At 37.3% G+C, this 22278-nt stretch overlaps 2 protein-coding genes across 2 annotated transcripts in view; one reads left to right on the plus strand and one right to left on the minus strand.

Moving 5' to 3' along the window:
- Positions 1 to 1983: 1983 nt before the first annotated feature.
- Positions 1984 to 17931, plus strand: LOC127427445 (transient receptor potential cation channel subfamily V member 1-like). The gene is made up of 16 exons (XM_051675060.1): positions 1984 to 2281; positions 2412 to 2578; positions 5578 to 5735; positions 5833 to 5985; positions 6132 to 6269; positions 7456 to 7754; positions 11224 to 11394; positions 11549 to 11704; positions 11883 to 11978; positions 12090 to 12160; positions 13588 to 13753; positions 13841 to 13907; positions 14012 to 14328; positions 15664 to 15785; positions 16009 to 16115; positions 16618 to 17931. Exons 4-16 carry the CDS (start codon positions 5835 to 5837, stop codon positions 16764 to 16766), a joined length of 2010 nt encoding a protein of 669 aa, XP_051531020.1. The 5' UTR covers positions 1984 to 2281; positions 2412 to 2578; positions 5578 to 5735; positions 5833 to 5834; the 3' UTR covers positions 16767 to 17931.
- Positions 17932 to 18083: 152 nt separating this feature from the next.
- Positions 18084 to 22278, minus strand: part of LOC127427451 (protein FAM222B-like) — a 101959-nt gene continuing 97764 nt past the window's right edge. Inside the window, exon 6 of the mRNA XM_051675118.1 lies at positions 18084 to 20161. Within this exon, the coding sequence (XP_051531078.1) occupies positions 20152 to 20161 (10 nt within the window). The 3' untranslated portion in view covers positions 18084 to 20151. The remainder of the gene's footprint in view (positions 20162 to 22278) is intronic.

Here is a 22278-nt window from a genome sequence, read left to right on the forward strand (position 1 = left end):
ATCATGTTGTTCCAAATTATTAAGCAGCATAAATCTAGCAAATGTTTTTTTATTTACATTATTTTTTATTATCTAGTGTAAAATTATAATATTGTTCATTGGGTTATGTTACCCTGGTATTCATTTAAAAAAATCCATCATCACTGCTTCGATGGAGTGACAGTAAATTTGGCATCTTTCTGTTCTGACTGTGGTAATTCACCGGTAATTTCCTATTTTGGAAAGTCATGGAAACATAATTGTGGATTTTTTATTGTGCTGTTGAAGTCAATGCAAAAATTATATTTGCTGTTGGCTTCCATTGACCGCTATAGAGGTTTACCCTGAAATAGTTTACTTGTGAAATGTGAAAACGGGTTATTTCACTGAAATTTTTAGCACAGCTGTGTTTTGAAATACTTGATGCATCTTCATGTTCTACACCCATAAAATTAATATTAAATTAATGGCTTACAAAAGCTGTTATGTTATCGGCCGTGGGCTTAATCCAATATCTGCGAATAATGTCAATTTTTTGCAGCTTACAGCTATAACTTCAGCTGTGAAACTACAAGGACATCACTATGAGCAAACCAGAAGACAGCAGTCCAGCATCCTTCTTTCTGGAGGTGGATGACAGGACAGAGGAGGAGATTGCCAATGCCAAACAGACAAGGAAAGGTCACTCTAAGGACAAGATGCCCATGGATTCTAATTACCTGGAAGATGTTGTTGTACCCTCACCCAGAATTAGAATAAAAGTTGACAAGTGAGTGGGGTTCCTGACTTTGAGCATGGAGAGCTGGGGTAATTGTAACTCTTTTGTGTTTTGTTCATTCATTCAGAAATGTTTAGCATAAACTTTTGAAATTTTGCCTCAAATCATCTTCGACATATTAGCAGTCATTAACCGTGTTAATTGTAAAATGTAAAACTTAATAAAGTCAGATGCAATTAAACTAGAAGTACATGAAGACTGATGTTTCATTCACCTTTTAATTTCCGTTGTGCTGTGGTTTTTCCATTGTGTTGTGGCTTAATTTCGTTGTGTTGTGACATATTTCCGTTGTGCTGTGTTTTTTCTGTTGTGTTGTGGCTTATTTTTGCTGTGTTGTGGTTTATTTCCTTTGTGCTTTGATTTTTCCGTTGTGTTGTAGCTTATTTTCATTGTGTTATTGCTTCTTTCCATTGTGCTGTGGTTTTTACATTGTGTTGTGCCTTATTTTCAATGTGTTGTGACATATTTCCATTGTGCTTTGGTTTTCCGTTGTGTTGTGGGTTAATTTCGTTCTGTTGTGACATATTTCCATTGTGCTTTGGTTTTTCCGTTGTGTTGTTGGTTAATTTCATTGTGTTGTGACATATTTCCGTTGTGCTCTGGTTTTTCCATTGTGCTGTGTTTTTTCAGAATCAGAATCAGAATGAGCTTTATTGCCAAGTACGCTTACACATACAAGGAATTTGTCTTGGTAACAGGAGCTTCCAGTGTACAGCAATACAAAAACAACACAAAAACAGCAGCAAGACATAGATAATAATAAAAAAATAAAAAATAGTTATACACATACTTACATACACACACAGACACACACATACATACATACACACATACACATACGTAGTGCATTATAATAAAAATCTGTTATCTGTTATGTACAGTTCAAATACAAATCTGTTATGTACATTGCAAATGTCTTTTTTTTTTTTTCAGAGGAATGAAATGGCAGAAGAGGTTGGATGTGTTGGTTAATGTAAGAAAGACTAAACTGTGTATTGCACATAGTTATTGCTCAGTGGAGCAGTTTAACTGTTCATGAGATGGATAGCCTGAGGGAAAAAACGGTTCCTGTGCCTGACGGTTCTGGTTCTCAGAGCTCTGAAGCGTCGACCAGAAGGCAACAGTTCAAAAAGGTAGTGGGCTTGGTGAGTGGGGTCCAGAGTGATTTTTCCAGCCTTTTTCCTCACTCTGGAAGTGTATAGTTCTTGAAGGGGGGGCAGGGAGCAACCAATAATCCTCTCAGCAGTCCGAACTGTCCTTTGTAGTCTTCTGATGTCTGATTTCGTAGCTGAAACAAACCAGACAGTTATTGAAGTGCAGAGGACAGACTCAATGACTGCTGAGTAAAACTGTATCAGCAGCGCCTGTGGCAGGTTGAACTTCCTCAACTGGTGAAGGAACTACAACCTCTGCTGGGCCTTTTTCACAATGGAGTCAATGTGTGTCTCCCACTTCAGGTCCTGTGAGATGGTAGTGCCCAGGAACCTGAATGACTCCACTGCTGCCACAGTGCTGTTTAGAATGGTGAGGGGGGTCAGTTTTGGGGTGTTCCTCCTAAAGTCCACAATCATCTCCACCATTTTGAGCGTGTTCAGCTCAAGGTTGTTTTGACTTCACCAGACAGCCAGCTGTCCAACCTCCCTTCTGTATGCAGACTCGTCGTAATCTCGGATGGGGCTGATGACAGTGGTGTCGTCTGCAACCTTCAGGAGCTTGACAGAGGGGTCCTTGGTGATGCAGTCATTGGTGTAGAGGGAGAAGAGTAGTGGGGAGAGCACACATCCCTGGGGAGCACCAGTGCTGATTGTACAGGTGCTAGAGGTGAGTTTCCCCTGTCTCACAAGCTGCTGCCTGTCCGTCAGAAAGCTGGTAATCCACTGACAGATAGACATGGGAACAGAGAGTTGATGTAATTTATTCTGGAGTATATAGCTGGGATGATGGTGTTGAAAGCCGAACTTAAGTCCACAAAAAGGATCCTTGCATATGTCCCTGGTCTGTCCAGATGTTGCAGGATATGATGCAATCCTATGTTGACTGCATCATCCACAGACCTGTTTGCTCGATAAGCAAATTGAAGGGGATCCAGAAAGGGTACAATGATGTTCTTCAGGTAGGCCAACACCAGCCTCTCAAATGATTTCATGACCACAGACGTCAGGGCGAAAGGTCTGTAGTCATTAAGTCCTGTGATTTTTGGTTTCTTTGGGACAGGAATAATGATTGAGGGTTTGAAGCAGCATGGGATTTCACACTGCTCCAATGATCTATTGAAGATCTGTGTGAAGATGGGGGCCAGCTGGTTAGCACAGGATCGAAGACACGCTGGTGACACGCCATCTGGGCCTGAAGACTTCCTTGTATTTTGTTTCCGAAAGATGCGGCTCACATCATCTTCACAGATCTTAAGTGCAGGTTGAGTAGCAGGAGGGGGGAGGAGGGGGGTTGTAGGAGGTGTTGGTGTTTGTGTAAATTGAAAGTCAGAGTGGGTGTTGAACACATTCAGGTCATCAGCCAGTTGTTGGTCCACCACAGGGTTGTGGGTAGGAGTCCTGTAATTTGTGAGTTGTTTCATGCCACTCCACACTGATGCACGGTCGTTAGCTGAAAACTTGTTTTTCAACTTCTCAGAGTATCTCCTTTTAGCCACTCTGATTTCCCTGTTCAGTGTGTTCCTGGCCTGATTGTACAAGACTTTATTCCCACCCCTGTAAGCATCCTCTTTGGCCTGACAAAGCTGCCTAGCTCTGCTGTAAACCACAGTTTGTCATTGTTAAATGTTAAATAAGTCCTAGTAGGAATGCACATTTCCTCACAGCAACTGATATATGATGTAACAGTATCTGTGAGCTCGTCCAGATTGGTGTCTGCAGCCTCAAAAAAACTCCAATCAGTGAAGTCAAAGCAGGCTTGTAGTTCCAGCTCTGCTTCGTTGGACCATCTCTTTACAGTCCTTAATAGAGGTTTAGCAGATTTTAATTTCTGTCTGTAGGTTGGAAGATGAACCAGACATTGATCAGAGAGTCCCAAAGCTGCTCTAGGGACAGAGCGATATGCATCCTTTATTGTTGTGTTGCAATGATCCAATATGTTCCTGTCTCTGGTGGGGCATGTGATGTGCTGTTTGTATTTGGGCAGTTCATGTGTGAGGTTTGCTTTGTTAAAATCCCCAAGAATAATAATAACTGAGTCTGGGTATTGTTGTTCCATGTCTGTAATTTGATCAGCCAGCTGTTGCAGCGCTGTGTTCAAACACACATTTGGTGCGATATACACACTCACCAAAAATAAACGAGGAAAACTCCCGTGGCGAGTAGAAAGGCTTACAGTTAATAAAGAGTGCTTCCAAATTAGGAGAGCACATCTTCTTTAACGTTGTTACATCTGTACACCAACTTTCATTGATGTAAAAGCATGTTCCACCGCCTCTCGTTTTCCCCTTTAACTCTGTGATGCGATCTGCTCTGAACAGCTGAAAGCCCGGCAGATGTAACGCACTGTCCGGAATGGTTTCACTCAGCCAGGTTTCTGTGAAGCACAAGGCAGCAGAGGTTGAAAAGTCCTTGTTTGTACGGGTGAGGAGATGTAGTTCGTCCGTTTTGTTAGGAAGAGAGCGGAGATTCGCAAGATGAATTCTCGGCAGCGCTGTTCGAAAGCCGCGCCGACGGAGTTTGACCAGCGCCTGCTCGTCTCCCTCGCCTGCGTCTTTTGAACAGCAGAGCTGCGCCTCCAACTAAAATGCCCAGCAAAACGTCTGATTATTCAAAAACCAGGAAAAGACTGTCTGGTAAAAGCTGACGAATGTTCAGCAGTTCGTCTCTGGTAAAACTGACTGGAAAAAGATTACTAAACACAGGACAAACAAACAAAAACAACAAAACAATAGAAGCGATCTACACCGAGGTGGCCATCCACGGCGCCATCATGATGTATTCATGATGTATTGTTTTCCATTGTGTTGTGGCTTATTTCCGTTGTGCTGTGACATATTTATTATTATTATTATTTTTTTTATTATTTTTTTTTTTTTGGTTTTTCCATTGTGTTGTGGCTTATTTCCATTGTGCTCTGGTTTTTTAGCTGTGTTGATGCTTATTTCCATTGTGTTGTGGCTTATTTTTGTTGTGTTGTGGCTTATTTCCATTGTGCTGTGGTTTTTTAGTTGTGTTGAGGCTTATTTCCATTGTGTTGTGGCTTATTTTTGTTGTGTTTTGGCTTATTTCCATTGTGTTGTGACTTATTTCTGTTGGTGCTGTGGTTTTTCCATTGTGTTGTGGCTTATTTTTGTTGTGATGTGGCTTATTTCCATTGTTTTCAGCTTTTATTAGCTTTGATAGAATACAAGACACAGCACACTATTCCAGATCCAGAACAGTCTTGTTTGGTGGATGTTGCTTGAATGCTCTGGGAGGAGTATGTATTAGACATTTTGGTCTCGGTTTAGGGATTCTGAAAAAACCCTAAACCAAGTTTGTAGAATAACAGTTTTTTGGCTTGACAAAGTAATTAGTAACAGTAATAAGTAACAGTAATTGAAACTCTGTCATTTGTTACTGAAACTGTCCATTATTTTGTGAAGAGCTGTGCTTTTAACCAACCAACTGCATATTGCCTGCACATCTGATATGGTCACTTTCAGTGCACTGGGTACTTCACCGATATTACAATTATTAAGCATTACAAGAATCCCTGCTCTCCCCTATGTTAAACCATACTGGAGTGTATAAAAAAAAAAACCTTGTTGTTTTTTGTGTTTTGTTTTTTGCTCTCAGAGGACAATTGGATACATACTAAAATTAAAAGATGTATTCTGCTCACAGGCTAACCAGACAAGTGAAAGAGGAGCCAGCAGAGCAGGACAGTGAGAGGTTTACCATCGAGGATCTGTTTGAGGCAGCGTCCAGTGGTGACGTGTCTAAACTGCAAGGTTTACAGAAGTACCTGCAAAAAAAAAAAAAACATCTCAGCGATTCTTTATGTAAATATAATACGATCCACACAGAAAATTACTATAAAAAAATTATAATGGCTTTTTAAAAATTAAATAACCAGACTGGTTTTTACATCTTCCTTAGATATGTCCAATGGAAAGACAGCCCTGCTGAAAGCTCTTTTAAACTTGAAGAATGGCGAGAATGCCACTATCGCATATCTGCTTGACATTGCAGAGAAAATGAATGATTTAAAGAAATTCATAAATGCTGCATACACAGACAGTTACTTCAAAGGTCAGTAGCTGTGTAATTATTAGTTCTGGATTTATATAAGCTAAAAGGCTGGTTATGTTTTATGAATCAATAGAATATTAATCATATTTAACATGTTGTCAAACCCATCCATTGTGCAATGTTATGGACTGCTCTCCTTGACACAGGCCAGACAGCTCTCCACGTTGCAATTGAAAGGAGGAGTGCAAAGTTTGTAAAGATGCTGGTTATGAAAGGAGCAGATGTCCATGCAAAAGCCTGTGGGACATTCTTTCAGCCAAATAAAGGCATGTGCTTCTATTTTGGTAAGTCTAACACAAAGTATAAGGTTGAAAATTGGCAAGATTTCCTTTAACCTTAATCAATTATTTAACCAACAACACATTATCAGCAGGATCATTGGTACCAGAAACAAGCATTGATATATTTATGATAACAAAGTATACTGCATGAAATGCTTAATTTCAAATACATTAACTCTCAATGAAAACCTGTACATGGGTAGTTGACATGAAATACATTTGGCAAATTGACATGTCCTGCAATTTGACCTGCTATAAGCTACTCCTAATCAGTTTGTAAACAACATTTTATTAATTATTCTACAATTATTTTGCATGTGGTTTTATGACCTCATTTTAGTAGATACTACATTGAAAAGGCCTATTTTTTATTTTAAAAATACATTTGTCACACCGCAGGTGTGTTTAAAATTAACAAGTTAAGGCAAAAAGGAGATGAAAAATATTGAAAAACTTAAAGCTGTAATTTCTGCGCCACTGGCTTCACCAAACGGAATTGCAAAAATAATCACTGTTTTAAAACAGAACCCCCAATTGGTTATAAAAACAGATAGTTCCAGCCCAAACTCACAGCATTGGTTGAGCCAAAATGTTGCTGTGTCAGGCTGGACGGATCTCTCAAACAAACATAAGAATTATTTGATAGTGCTACAGATCATACTGATTACAGTGTAAATTCACCCGAACCCTTAACCTTTTCATTTTAGAGGTAAAAAGCAACCTCAGAATGCAATGCACTATTAGTAGCACCAGAGAGAAATGTATTCACACTAGATTTGTCACAAAAATGTCTGATGGTGCTTGTCAGTAATTAATCTGAAGGGGGTTGATTTCTGGGTACAGAAACTTTCGGATGTAACATGTCGATTTCCCTTGTGATCATGTTGCCATTTTTAGGTGAAATCATCCTACAAATGGCTTACTTATAGTTGATGCTGCATACTAAGCTTGGATACGATAAATAATTTTAACAGTGAAAAATTTAAATGCATCTTAGTGACTAGTCACTGCACCTTAAATACATAAACTATCACTTTCACTTTCGTACACATTTTGACTTAAAATCTTCATGTTGATTAAAAAAAGTTCATGGACATGTGCGTCAGCTACCCATTTTTATTTTTTTACTTAATAATGTTCAAAATGTTATTGACTCAACAGGCCTATTTTTTGCACCTTTTCTGCACAGGTGAGTTGCCATTGTCGCTGGCTGCTTGCACGAATCAGCTAGATATTGTTAACTTCCTGTTGGATAACAGTTATCAGCAAGTGGATCTCATGGAGAAGGACTCTCATGGAAATATTGTGCTTCACGCCCTAGTAGTCGTGGCCGATAATAGTCCTGCGAACACAGAGTTTGTCATTGCCATGTATGACCACATCTTATCCAAAGCCGCTCAACTTGACCCCGAGCTAAAGCTGGAGGAAATAGAGAATAATCAGGGACTAACTCCCATCAAACTAGCAGCCAACACAGGAAAAATTGAGGTAAGTGATTTTGTATCAATGATGACAATGAAATAATGTAATTTATTTATATATATATATATATATATATATATATATATACTACCGGTCAAAAGTTTTGAAACACACTCATTCTTTATTATAATTCTTTTTCACATTTTAGAATAATAATAAAGTCATCAAAACTATGGAATAACATAAATGAAACTATGGGAATTATGTTGTGACTAAACAAAATCCAAAATAAATAAAAACTGTGTTATATTTTAGCATCTTCAAAGTAGTCACCCTTTGCCTAGAATTTGCAGACATGTACTCTTGACATTTTCTCAACCAACTTCTTGAGGTATCACCCTGGGATGCTTTTTAAACAGTATTGAAGGAGTTCCCATCTATGTTGGGCACTTATTGGCTGCTTTTCTTTATTATTTGGTCCAAGTCATCAATTTCAAAAACTTTTTTTCTTAATTACATTTTAGTTTTGTAATGAAATAAATTAATATGGTGGCACAATTATATTTTTGTCTACAAAATTTCGAACATTTAAGCATACGCCTTCAGATCAAAAGATTTTTAAGAACATGAGAAACATTTCAGTCGTGTTTCAAAACTTTTGACCGGTAGTGTGTATATTATATTTATATATATATATATTTTTTTTTGGTAATCTCTTTGGGAAAACTTTCTTTCCCGTTTCTTTTTTTTTCTTCTTTGGTCTTTTCTGATTCTGATTAATTTTGCAAAATAAAAGCAGTGATTCATATGAAATATGTGTGCTAGAGAGTGTGCTCTCTAAAAATACAGTCAGTTGTGTTCTGTTTTTCGATGTTCCTGATTTTGGATGAGATGACAACCCTTCACATGATTTAAAATGTTTTTTCCCCTTCGTGAGATCAAACCAGACATCAAGTCAGACACTGGTGCCTGAGTCATAGTCATATAATCATAACCTTACAGTGGCAAGAAAAGAATGTGAATCCTTTGGAATTAGCTAAGCCATATTCTTTGGATGTCTAGTATGAACAGCTCTCTTGAGGTCATTTCGCAGCATCTCTATTGGGTTAAGATCTGGGCCCTGAATGGGCCACTACAAAAAGATGGATTTTATTTTTTTTAATCCATTAGTGGATTTACTTAGTGGATGATTAGGGTCATTGTCCTGCTGCATCACTCAACTTCTACTGAGCTTCAGCTGGCACACAGCCATCCTGACATTATCCTGTAGGATATCTTGATAAACTTGGGAATTTATTTTTCCCTTGATGATGGCAAGCGGACCAGGCCCCAAAGCAGCAAAGCAGCCCAAAATCATGTTGCTCTCTCCACCATACTTCACCGTTGAGATGATGTTTTCATGTTTCATGAACATTAGTTTCATCAATCCACAAAACATTTTCCCAGTAACATTGTGGAGTGTCAAGGTGGTCTTCAGCAAACTTCAGGCGCACAGCAATGTTTTTGTTGGAAAGCAGTGGCTTCCTTCGTAGTGTCCTGCCATGTGCACCTTGCCTGTTTAATGTTTTCCGTATAGTAGGCTCATGAACAGAGATGTTAACCAGTTCCAATGATTCTTTCAAGTCTTTAGCCATCACTCTTGGGTTCTTTTTTACCACATTGTGCATTCTGTGGTGTGTTCTTTGAGTCATCTTGGCTGGACGGCCACTTATAGGGAGAGTAGCCACAGTAATAAATCATCTCCATTTATAGACAATTTGTCTTACTCTGGACAGATGAATATCTAGGCTCTTCGAGATAACTTTGTAACCCTTTCCAGTTTATGCAAAGCAAACATTCTTGAACATAGGTCTTCTGAGATTTATTTTTGTGAGACATGGTCCATGTCAGCAGATGCTTCTTGTGAATAGAAAATGTCTGAGTGCTTTTTATAAGTCAAAGTAGCTCTAACCCACACCTCAAATCTTGCTTCATTAATTGGATGCCAGGTTTGCCAAATCCTGACTCTGATTAGTTTTTTTGTTGATGTCATTAGCCTATGGGTTCACATACTTTTTCCAAACTACACTGTGAATTTTTGAACGATGTATTCAATATGTACAAGAACAGTACAATAATTTGTGTGTTATTAGTTAAAACAGATTGTGTTTGTTCATTATTGTAACTTAGATGAAAATCAAATCAGATTTTAAGACACATTTATACATAAATGCAGGTAATTCCAAAGGGTTCACATACTTTCTCTTGCTACTGTATATAGTACATTGCCATAACTTAATATAGTGATATTTCTGCATGGTCATTTGTTTTTTGATGTTGTTATTTGTATCTTAAACTAAGGTTGATCCGAGTTCGTTTCCTCCCCACTCCCGCTGCCCCCACTGGTCTCTGCTCACATAATATTTTTTGGGTCCTTACCGCTGTCCGATTACGTCATCAACATGCGTACAAGCGGCAGCTGTTTACTACTGTAACTAGGCAACAACTCAATAAGACATAAGTTTCCTTGTGTTATTGAAGTTATGTTTGTCTGCCACAGATGCATTGAATGTGCAACGATGTGAAGAATATTAGCGTTTGTCTGCCGTGAACCTGCGGATGTGTTGGAAAAGATTTTAAGACTTATTTGGACACATGACGTATAATTCGCATCTTTGCAGGCTCCCGATCGTAATTATTATGGTTTAATGAATTTCTCATACCAGCTTGTGTCCAAATAAATCCCATTCAGAGAGCAGCTCACAGTCTTCACATCTCATGCAACACATCCGCAGGCTCACGGCAGACAAACGCTAATATTCTTCACATCATTGCACATTCAATGCATCCATGGCAGACAAACATAACTGTCGTTTTGTGCTTGTAAAGGTGGTAAATCCAAAGAGATGAATACTTAAATAACACATCGAAGCTAATGTCTATTGAGTTGTTGCCTAGCTTGTACTCATGTTGATGATGTAATCGGACAGCGGTTCGGACCCAAAAAATATGATGTGAACAGAGACCAGCGGGGGGAGTTGGTTGGAAACGTATTCGGGTTCGGTCCAAGCAGTCGAACCAAGTGTGAAAGCACCCTTAAAGGGACAGTTCACATACACATAATATTCTGTGATCACTTACTAACCCTCAAGTTGTTCACAAAAGGAGATTATAGGCAGAATATTAGCCTCAGTCACCATTCACTTTCATTGCATCTTTTTTCCATACACTGACAGTAAATGGTGACAGAGGCTAAAAGTCTGCCTAACATCTCCTTTTGTGTTCCACAGAAGAAGGAAAGTCATATGTGTTTGGAACAACATGGGGCTGATTAAATAATTAAAGAATTTCCTTTTTAGGTAAACTATCCCTAATACTTTATACTTTGAGTGAGTTGAAAAGGGTGAAAGGGCTGTTTATTAAAACCTTCAATTGATGGATAAAATCATCTGCTAAAAGACATGTCTAACTAAAACGTTTAAATGATTTGTATTTAGCATAGGTTGTAAATAGTCTCTTTGATTAAAACATAAGTTGATTGTCTCATGTTCACCAGTTGTTCAGGCACATTGTTGGGCGGGAGTTTAAAGAGTGCAGACACCTGTCACGGAAGATCACAGAATGGGTCTATGGTCCAGTGTGCTCCTCTCTCTATGATCTCTCGTCCCTCGACACCTACGAGAAAAACTCCGTACTGGAGATAGTCGTCTATGGCAGCGAGATTCCTGTGAGAAGACACATTCTTTTAGTTTATTTTGCAGCTTTCATTTGATGAAATATATTTAAAATGCACAGTTAGATTTTAGCAAATTTGTTTTATTTATATACAGTAGAAGCTGTATGGATTTAGCAACATATTTGGTTACGTCATCTCATTACAGAATCGTCTTGATATGCTCAATATTGAGCCACTCAATAAACTACTAGAAGAGAAGTGGGACAGATTTGCACGATGGATTTTCTTGTTTAACTTCATCGTTTATCTTGTCTACCTTTTCACCTTCACTACAGTTGCTCTTCAGCGCCCATCAGGGGAGGTACACGCACACATACACAGAGATGACTAGAAAGTTAGTTGTCACGGCATGTCTATTGTCTGCACTGTCTTTGGCAAATATCTTTTGTATTATTGTACCTTATCCTTCCTCCTCATTTCCAGTTCAGTTTCTGACACAAACTACTGTGATGTTAAAAACTTTCTTTCTTTCTTCAAAGATTCCACATACTTATGGGAATGAAAGGGAAGACTACCTGCTTCTTACAGGACACATCATTACTGCCATTGGAGCGCTTTACTTCTTTTTGAAAGGGGTATGTTTACCATTTAATGCTGTTAGCTTAATAATGAAACTTTTATATACAGCACAGAAATACAGAAAATCTGGTTTCCATACTAACTGATTAATTATTTTATCCTATTAGTTAATAGATATGGTCAGAAAACATACAAGATTTCAGGCCCTGTTGATAGATGGATACAATGATGAGCTTTTGTGAGTCTCTTCACTTCCTTCTTTTAAACAGCTTTGTTTAGAGCTTTATAAGTCTTGTTTCTGTGTTAAAGCAATAATTGCCTCAAAAATGAAATTGTCATCATTTACTCACCATCATGTCGTTCATGTCCTTTATTTGCTTTCTTCTGTGGAACATGAAATTTTAAAGAATTTTCACATTGCTTCTTTCCATAAAACAAAAGCATATAGTGATCAGGTGGATGAGATGACAACCCTTCACATGATTTTCAGTGGTCAATAATTGTACAAGTTGGGGCCTGGGTAGCTCAGCGAGTATTGACGCTGACTACCACACCTGGAGTCGCGAGTTCGAGTCCAGGGCGTGCTGAGTTACTCCAGCCAGGTCTCCTAAGCAACCAAATTGGCCCGGTTGCTAGGGAGGGTAGAGTCACATGGGGTAACCTCCTCGTGGTCGTTATAATGTGGTTCTTGCTCTTGGTGGGGCATGTGGAGAGTTGTGCATGGATGCCACGGAGAATAGTGTGGGCCTCCACACAAAGCCATGTCGCCACGGTAACGCGCTCAACAAGCCACGTGTAAGATGCGCGGATTGACGGTCTCAGACGCGGAAGCAACTGAGATTCGTCCTCCGCCTCCTGGATTGAGGCGAGTCACTATGCCACCACGAGGACTTAGAGTGCATTGGAAATTGGGCATTCCAAATTGGGGAGAAAAGGGGAGACATTTTTTTTTTAAATACATTTTACTAGTTAGGGTTAGGGTTCATGGATTTTTGACTACAAAGACAGAATCAAACACTTAAAGTATGTGGTAACACTTTACAATAAGGTTATATTCATTAACATCAGTCAACTACATTAGTTAACTGATTAATGTATGAATTAACAATGCACAATACTTTTACAGCACTTATTAATCTTAGTTAATCTTGGTTCAACATATACATTTAAAATGTATAAATAGTATACGTTAACATTAGTTAATGCACAATGAACTAACATTGAATATTAGTATATTTAGAATAAATATATTTAGATTAATAAATGGTGTAAAAATAATGTTCATTGTGTGACAACTTAGTTCATGATACTTAATGGATTTATTAATGTTAATGCACAAAACCTTCCCAGATAGCACACGTACATCTTCGAGATGTCTATTTTAGAACTTTTCATCTGGAAAGCATCAAAATCGAATTAACATCCGCTAAGCATCTTAAAAAGTTCAGATTTACAAACATTCTAAATTATAAACATCTCAAAGACATCTGATGAATGTCTTATTGACATACTTATTGATATTGCAGATGGGCAAACAATGTAAAAAATGCATCTTCCAGATGTAAACACACACATCAAATAGACGTCTGGGTGATGTACGTGTGCTATCAAGGTTGTTGTTACCAAGTTATGTTATTTCAACTAATAAGCTTTTTGTGGCCTTAGTTTTCTGCAGGCCCTGCTCTTCATGGTGTGTGCTGCACTATACTTTTTTGGTAAGGATGAATACCTGGTTTTTCTAGTTCTGTGCCTTGCTCTGAGCTGGGTAAACCTCCTCTACTTCTTCAGGGGATCCAAATTCATGGGAATCTACAGTGTCATGCTACAAAAGGTAAAGAACATTTGTACATTTTTGTACATCCTCTTGCCCTAGTAAAGTATTTTTTGTTGCACTATAAATGTATAAATGTATTGTCAGATGATTCTTGGAGAAATTCGACGATTCCTTGTTGTGTACCTGGTCTTCCTAATTGGATTTTCTACAGGTATCATCCTTCTTTGCACCCTTCCAAGAATGTCATTTTTACCACAATACAATAAACTTGCAATATTACTCAGTTGTGTTAATTAACTGTTTTTTTCTCAACAGCTTTGGTAACGCTTCTCAATGAAACACCTGAGTCCCCAAAAGGCCGTTCTTTCTTCGAGGTTATGAATGGAACTGAGAACTGCAAGAAGCCCACATATAAAAGCATTTCCTTCACCACTCTGGAGTTGTTTAAGTTTACAATTGGCATGGGAGATCTGGAGTTCACAGATAATTATAATTATGAGGGGGTGTTTTATGTGCTGTTGATCTTGTATATTGTTCTGACGTACATTTTGCTGCTGAACATGCTGATTGCGCTGATGAATAGAAGCGTGGAGGAGATGTTCAGTGAGAGCACCAGGATCTGGAAACTACAGGTAAAATAAAAGATCATAGAAACCAGTATGTTGAAACTACAGTAGCAAGAGAAAGTATGTGAACCCTTTGGAATTACCTGCATTTATGTATAAATGTGTCTTAAAATCTGATTTGATCTTCATCTAAGCTACAATAATGAACAAACACAATCTGTTTTAACTAGTAACACACAAATTATTGTACTGTTCTTGTACATATTGAATACATCGTTCAAAAATTCACAGTGTAGATTGGAACAAGTATGTGAACCCATAGGCTAATGACGTCAACAAAAAAACTAATCAGAGTCAGGATTTGGCAAACCTGGCATCCAATTAATGAAGCAAGATTTGAGATCCTAAAAACCAGGGGTGTATTACTGAAATATCCTAACTCTAGGATCCTATGTTACCATAGTAATCATGACAATTTCATTTAGGATCTCATTCATTTTTAAAGTAATATTTCGCCAGCATTTGTAGCATAATTTCGATTTATTTTAATTTCTGGAATTTGTGGAATCTGGAATTTCTTTTCTTAAAAAAGGAAGTGAATGGGGCCAAGATATAAACAATATGTGTTTTAACATGATTTTAGTGTGATAAAATATCTTACTAACCTTTTCTGTGTAAAGTTACACCGACATGTCGACGTAACACAGTAATCCCTGTAATCCTGCAAAAATTATGAGTTAATCAACTTTACAACTCCAATAATACATGTTCTTTAACAGAAAAATTCATGTATGTGCTTTATACAATTATAAGCTTCACATTTCTGCCTTTAAACTCTCCAAAAATTGGCCCCATTCCCTTTCATTGTAAGTGCCTCACTGTAACCATTTTATTTTATTTATTTTTTTAAGAAAAGGAGGGAGAAGTCAAAATATTTTTTGTAGTAATCAACATTATGCCACAAATGCTGTCGATTGATCTTAACTTTTATTGAACACGGAATATTCCTTTAACAGAAGCCATTATCTGAAAACTACAGAAACAATTAAAGATGATAGAAACCAATGTGTTGAAACTACAAGTCAAACTAGAGATAACAGAAACTATGGATGTATTACAGAAACATCCTTACTCTAGAATCATATGTGATGTTTAGTTATGGCGATTTCAGTTCTCAGATCTCTCAAGATCAGATCTCTCTTAAGAACTTAAGACTTAACACAAAACATAAATTTTTGAAACCAGTATATAGAAACTACAGGTAATATCAGAGATAATAGAGAGAGTGATGTCTGTGAAGATTCTCAGTTATCAAGAGCATTCTGTACAATATCTAGTAGAGCCATACTCAACTACTTGAATAAGTCTACTTCTACTAAGTCTACTACTTGTGTTTCTCAGCGTGCGATCACAACCTTGGACATGGAGTGGATGCTTCCTCGCTGTCTGAAAAAAAGGCTGCGCTCAGGGGTAAAGAAGAACCTGGGCAGGGGGCAAGAGCCCGATCAACGGTGGTGCTTCAGGTGACCTTTGACCTCAGTGGCTTCCAGACAGATTAACAATATCTAGGATTACTAGTTCAAGCACTAAATTGTCTACTGTCTAAAGATGGACTATATATTGTGAAAAGATGATACAAGATTATATAAGCATGCATGCGTGCATGCGCGCGCACACTCTTTCAGGCTCTGCATATAATAGGAGTGAAACCATATGCAATGTGTTAACAAAATGTGTTGCTTTCAGTGTGGAAGAAGTCAACTGGAAACAGTGGAAAAGAAACCTGGGTATAGTGAACGAGGATCCTGGGAATTTACGCATGCGCGTACCTACGACAACCGAACACCAGAAAGGTAGCCAGTGCTGAACATATATTTCAGTCAGTGTCAGGAATTAACAGGTGCTTGGGGCAAAAACAAAAAAAACAACAAACACCTAAAGTCACACAAATGCCCCCAAAATTCAAAATGTGTAATGAATTCCTTGGTGTTTCTAATATATTTCTTAATATTATACCCTAGGCCTAAGTATATAGTATATTATTGTGTAAAATACAAGATATAATAACTAAGATTGATTTTATTTTAATAAAATGATTAAATTGAAGTATTTAATATGAAAGGATAATACAGGATTTATTATGATTAAAGAAAACATATGCCCTTATAAACACCCCTGAAAATGAAATCCAGGGGGAAAATAAGTTAATTTCTGACACTGATTTCAGTCATGTAGTAATTAAGACATCAGATATGGTTTGTTAACAGAAAAATGTATTACGCTCATGTATTTGTTACTAAAAATGGGCACTTTTTTCAGTCTGTTACCTACATAATGTAATGTATTTATCCACAGAGCCTGGATGGGGTGGAATCGTGCGAACTTTCAGTAAATGGGGGACACAAAGACGCAGACAGCACAGCAATGCACACGAGTTAAGTCCACTAGCTGAGGTCTCAAGCTCTGATGGACTTCTGACGACAAATACCACCAGTGGACTGTAAATCACTGTGTATGCCCATAATGTATCTGTGTTATGCCAGGTTTTAAACTGCTTGAAGAACAAGCTATTTTATTCAATATACTGAATCTATGTGCTATCTACTTACAATGACTTGAAGAGGAAAAGACAACTATTTCCACTATTCATTTTAATTGGCTGGAATAAAATAATTATATACATCAAACACCTTCTGTTCACAAAAAGCATGAATGTTTTTCATTAACATTTAAGTGTTTTAGGGTTAATAACCCAATACAGGGTTTCCACACTTTTTCACTGTGTGTGGTTATTAGTTAAGGACATTTATAAACATTTGATAATTTCTAGCTGATCACATATTTTAAAACTGATCATAACTAGAAAGGATATACATATTCTCTAGAAAAAAAATTCCAGGCCTTGAAATCACTATGTTTTCCATGACCATGGGAACCCTGCCAATAACACAATGTATTGTTGTCATATATTTACATACGTCGTACACATTTACTTGTAATTGATGCTTAGTTTCTAAAAAACATATATATATATTTTAAATAACACAAAGAAGCAATGGATTGTTTTTGGGGCAATGTGTAAAAGTGTTTGTGCATGTCGCCCTCTTGTGGCGTCACGTGCTTCTGCTCATGACTGATGTGGCACTCGAGACACAACTGAAACGCATCAAAGGAGGATGCAGATAATGTTCAGATACAATGAGTCCACCATGCATTACAAAACCACTACTTCTGTCATCTTTCAGAAAGACTGTAAGCTGCCTGTCCTGTTGCATATTTAAGGGATGTTTAATTTTGTCCACCTGCTCTCTTTTTCTATTCGTGTTCTATGTAAACATGCGCTCTGTTATAAGCGTTTTCCCTTTCTACACTAGAATGCGTCCGCAGAGGGCCTTCTTTTCCTTATTTTACTGCCTAGATGCAGTGCACTGCTCATTAAAGTTCAGTGATGGGTTATTTCGTCTGTCGCCATTATTTTACTGCGCCCTGCAGAGCTAAAATGCTCTGACCCCAGATCGCGGCAGTCCTGCTGTGCTCCTCTTTATGTAACTTCAATTTCCATCCGTACCAGACGGCTCAGAGCCGCGACAACCTGCCTGCTATGCGTCACTTCCTGGCGCTGTGTCGCTTTGATATACAGAGCCATTAAATAAAATGAATGCAATCATGCTTCTGTGTGCCAGCTGTTGTGTTTAGACAGCCAGGGGAAAGTGGCCTCGCCCGGAGTGAGAATCGTTATTCCTCATAATGTAGCTGTACTTTCCAGACTGAGAAAACTCAACAGGCTTTGCTCCTGTCCTCGATCACTTTTTTTTCTTATATAATGTTTAACTTCGCCCACAAATAGAACACTGACTAAAATGTTCAGTCTGTGTTTACAGACCAGAGGAGACTAACCCTCAAATCTTAAAAAAAAAAAAAGAGAAAAAAGTAACAAATGGAATAAATCTCTTATTTAAATTAAAACCATAAGAAATCTATTTTCTGTAAGCTAAATATTTGAGAACAAATAATAATTGAAAATTATTTTTATATAATTGTAAATAATAACAAAATGAAAATTCTGTTATTATTTACTCACCCTCATATAGTTCCAAACCCATGAGATTAATTTTTTTTTTCTGTTGAACACAAAAAGGATACAGATAAAAAATAAATCAATCAATAGCAGTTGTTAGTGGCTTACATTAAAGCTTGAAGTAGTAAGTGCGACTCGTTCGTCATATTCCAAATATTCTGAAGGCCTCATTGGTTCTTGCGTGCCTTTTGACCAAACGTCATGACACAAGAACCAATGGGGTTTGATGTTATTGATGCCATATTGGAATTCTGCTCTGTTTTCAGTTTACAATGACTGATTTGATTTGAGAGTGAATAATGACATTCTTTTCCCAAATTTTAGTCTGTTCATTGTACAAAGTGATTATATGCCTTCAGAAGACTTGAACTATGAGTTGCATACTGTAAAATCTAATTAGTTGCCCTTTCTTAGATTTTTTTAAGGCAATTGGTTTGTTTAAATATACTTATTTGGATGAAGTAAATGGAACTTAATTTTTTAAAATCACATAAATGAGTTATAAGTAAACTTAACAATCTGTGTTTAAAGTATCATTGTTTTTATTTAATTATTTAAATTGAGTTACAGCACATCTTATACGGTATAAGGGAAATTATGACTGGAATCTCAGTTAGCCATATGGCACATTAGATTCTCCTCAGTACTTCTTAATACACATAAATCTGCACGTTTGTAAAGCACAACTGAGTAAAGAAGAATGGCTTCAACTTAACAAGCTCCAAGTTCACCAGAGGTAACACTGATCACCCTCATGGTGACTTCACACAAATCACAACTATCAACCATCTACAAAAAAACAAGAACAATAGTCATAAGAATTAAAACCATATACATTTTTAAATAACAGTTATTAGTTTTCAACATGATTTCCTTTGTTTTGACCAAAACATACATCATTTATTGAAGCGCAAGGGCTTATGGGTATTCCATACAGCTGCAATTTTGTACTTGATAATTTTGAGTTCGCTGTACTTGGAGCCAAAGTTTAAAGAATGTATATATTTGAGTTATGATTCCAAAATATGACATTTCAATTACTGTTTGATTAGGACCACTTAAATAATTTTATTAATGACAACTTTAGGGTTTAGACAGTAAGGGTAAATTAATTAAAACTAGTAAGAATAGTAAAGACTTTGGGGGCCTGGGTAGTTCAGCGAGTAAAGACGCCGACTACCACCCCTGGAGTCGTGAGTTCGAATCCAGGGCATGCTGAGTGACTCCAGCCAGGACTCCTAAGCAACCAAATTGGCCCGGTTGCTAGGGAGGGTAGAGTCACATGGGGTAACCTCCTGGTGGTCGCTATAATGTGGTTCTCGCTCTCAGTGGGGCATGTGGGGAGTTGTGCGGTGATGCTGCGGAGAATAGCGTGAAGTCTCCACACACGCCGCGGTAATGCGTTCAACAAGCCACGTGATAAAATGTGCGGAGTGACGGTCTCAGGCAGGCAACTGAGATTCGAGTCACTATATGCCACCACGAGGACTTAAAGCACATTGGGAATTGGGCATTCCAAATTGGGGAGAAAAGGGGAGAAATTCACGAAAAAAAAAAAGAAAAAAAAGTACAAACGTTTTTGGTTTTACAATTTTAATAACTATTAGTATTTACACTTTTAAGCTTTAAAGAAAGTCACTATAAACTGCTATTGCAACAATCTTTAAAGTCTCAATTGTTTTTGTTCCACAGAAGGATATGAGTAAATGATGACAGAATTTTCACTATTCCTTTAAGGGCCGTTGTCTTCTGAGATTCTGAACTCCTGAGATTCTGCAGTAGATTAGGTGCACCTCATCTTCGGGAATCAGTTAGTGTTTTCTGCACAAAGAAGGTAGAAGTAATAAAGAGGAGCTTTAAGGTTCTCCAAGGACACATTTTTAGCAGAATGATTATGATTCAACTCTGACACACACACCCTGCAAACCATTTTCATTGTATTGTGAAAAGTGCTCTACAAATCAAATTTGAATAAAATTGAATTGAATATGCAAAACTGTTAATAATGATAGTCTATTCTAGTGGTTTATTAATTTGGTCTTTTTCAGGCATATAGACTTTCTTACTCAGCATGGGCATCTTCAGGTTTGCTATACCAGTTAAGTTCAGCATAGATGTTTTTTTAAAAGACCATTTGAATAAACAATTTCTTACAAGAGTAACAGACATGCTGACAATTTTATTATTAGTATATGTACTGGCTTGGTAACATGATTTGCAGACCTTTTTTTTTTTTTTTTCTAAACTAACTTATAGTACACCAATTGCTAGGATGTTAAGCACCTTTTTCAAGGGCACAGAAGAGACAGTTGTTCAGTTCATGGTTTGCTTTACCTGAATTTGAACATACAGTGTTTGAGTGGCCAGCCTAGCTTCTTAACCTCTACCATAATAAAGTAAGATTCTTTCTTACATCACGTGTTTCTTATTGACATTAAATTCCTCTCCCAACTGAAGTACAGAGTGCTTAAGACATGAAGGACAGTGCATTCATTTCTGATCGTTCTCCTTCATGGTTTTAGTTTGGGATGGTCTGGAATTTCCTGCACCAGCTACCACAAGTCAGATCTTCATATTTAAAACCCAGATGAGCAGCCACTGCTTGAAGAACCATTTATTTAAACAAGAACACTGTCAAAAGTTTAGGCTCAAAGATGCTGCATATAAATCTGAAAGATCCTGAAATTTAAGAGAATAGTTCACCCATTTACTCACCCTCATCTCGTTCAAAATCTTAATTTATGAGTTTAAGTGAAAAAAAAAATAAAAAAAAAATATCCTGGTATGTCTTTTCAAAGCAATTGTACATTAAAGCTTCAAAAAGACCCCATAAAGTATCACAAAAGTAGTCTTATGTATCATAGTCCAAGTTTTCTGAAGGCTTATGATATATTTGTTATTTCACACCAAAACCAAGTTATTTTTCAGTCTTTACACTTGAAGCATGAGCTAGGTACTGCTGCATCCCTAAAGCACAGCACACAAAATGCACTATAACCCTACTTACGAACATGAATATTTTGCAATAAAGGCTTTTTATAAAACAACAAAAAATACTGCAGTGAACGGCAGTATTTTTAGCTCCTAAACTATGGAACAGTCTTGCTAGCATTGTTCGGGACTCAGACACACTTTATACATATATATTTATACACTGTAAAAAATAAAAAGTTGAGTACGCTTAAAAAAGGCAACCAGCTGCAAAGCATTTTTGAGTTTACTCAACTTCAGGCAAATTAGTTTTAGCAAATTAACAATTCAAGTTGGATCTTAAGTTCCATTAACTTAATACAAAAAGTTCAGCAAACTCAAAAATATCAATGATTAAGTTCAATAAACATAAATTTTTAAGTATAGCTGTCCATAATTTTCATTCTTAAAAATAATATAATAAAAAATATTTTAAGCAGATCTATACTCAACATAAGATCATGTATGAACCCCACCAAGAGACCAAATATTTGGTCTAACTTAAATGGTGGTGTAGATTACAAATACTACAAATCTTCAGAAGTTGAATCAACTTCTATAAGAAACTTAAAGCGAACATGGTGACTTAAAACACAACTTTTTCAATAAAACATAAATAGCATATACACTATATTGCCAAAAGTATTCACTCACCCATCCAAATAATTGAATTCAGGTGTTCCAATCACTTCCATGGCCACAGGTGTATAAAATGAAGCACCTAGGCATGCAGACTGCTTCTACAAACATTTGTGAAAGAATGGGCCGCTCTCAGGAGCTCAGTGAATTCCAGCATGGTACTGTAATAGGATGCCACCTGTGCAACAAGTCCAGTCGTGAAATTTCCTCGCTACTAAATATTCCACAGTCAACTGTCAGTGGTATTATAACAAAGTGGAAGTGATTGGGAATGACAGCAACTCAGCCACGAAGTGGTAGGCCACGTAAAATGACAGAGCGGGGTCAGC

The sequence above is a fragment of the Myxocyprinus asiaticus genome, chromosome 3, assembly GCF_019703515.2.
Source record: "Myxocyprinus asiaticus isolate MX2 ecotype Aquarium Trade chromosome 3, UBuf_Myxa_2, whole genome shotgun sequence".
Classification (NCBI taxonomy): Eukaryota; Metazoa; Chordata; class Actinopteri; order Cypriniformes; family Catostomidae; genus Myxocyprinus; species Myxocyprinus asiaticus.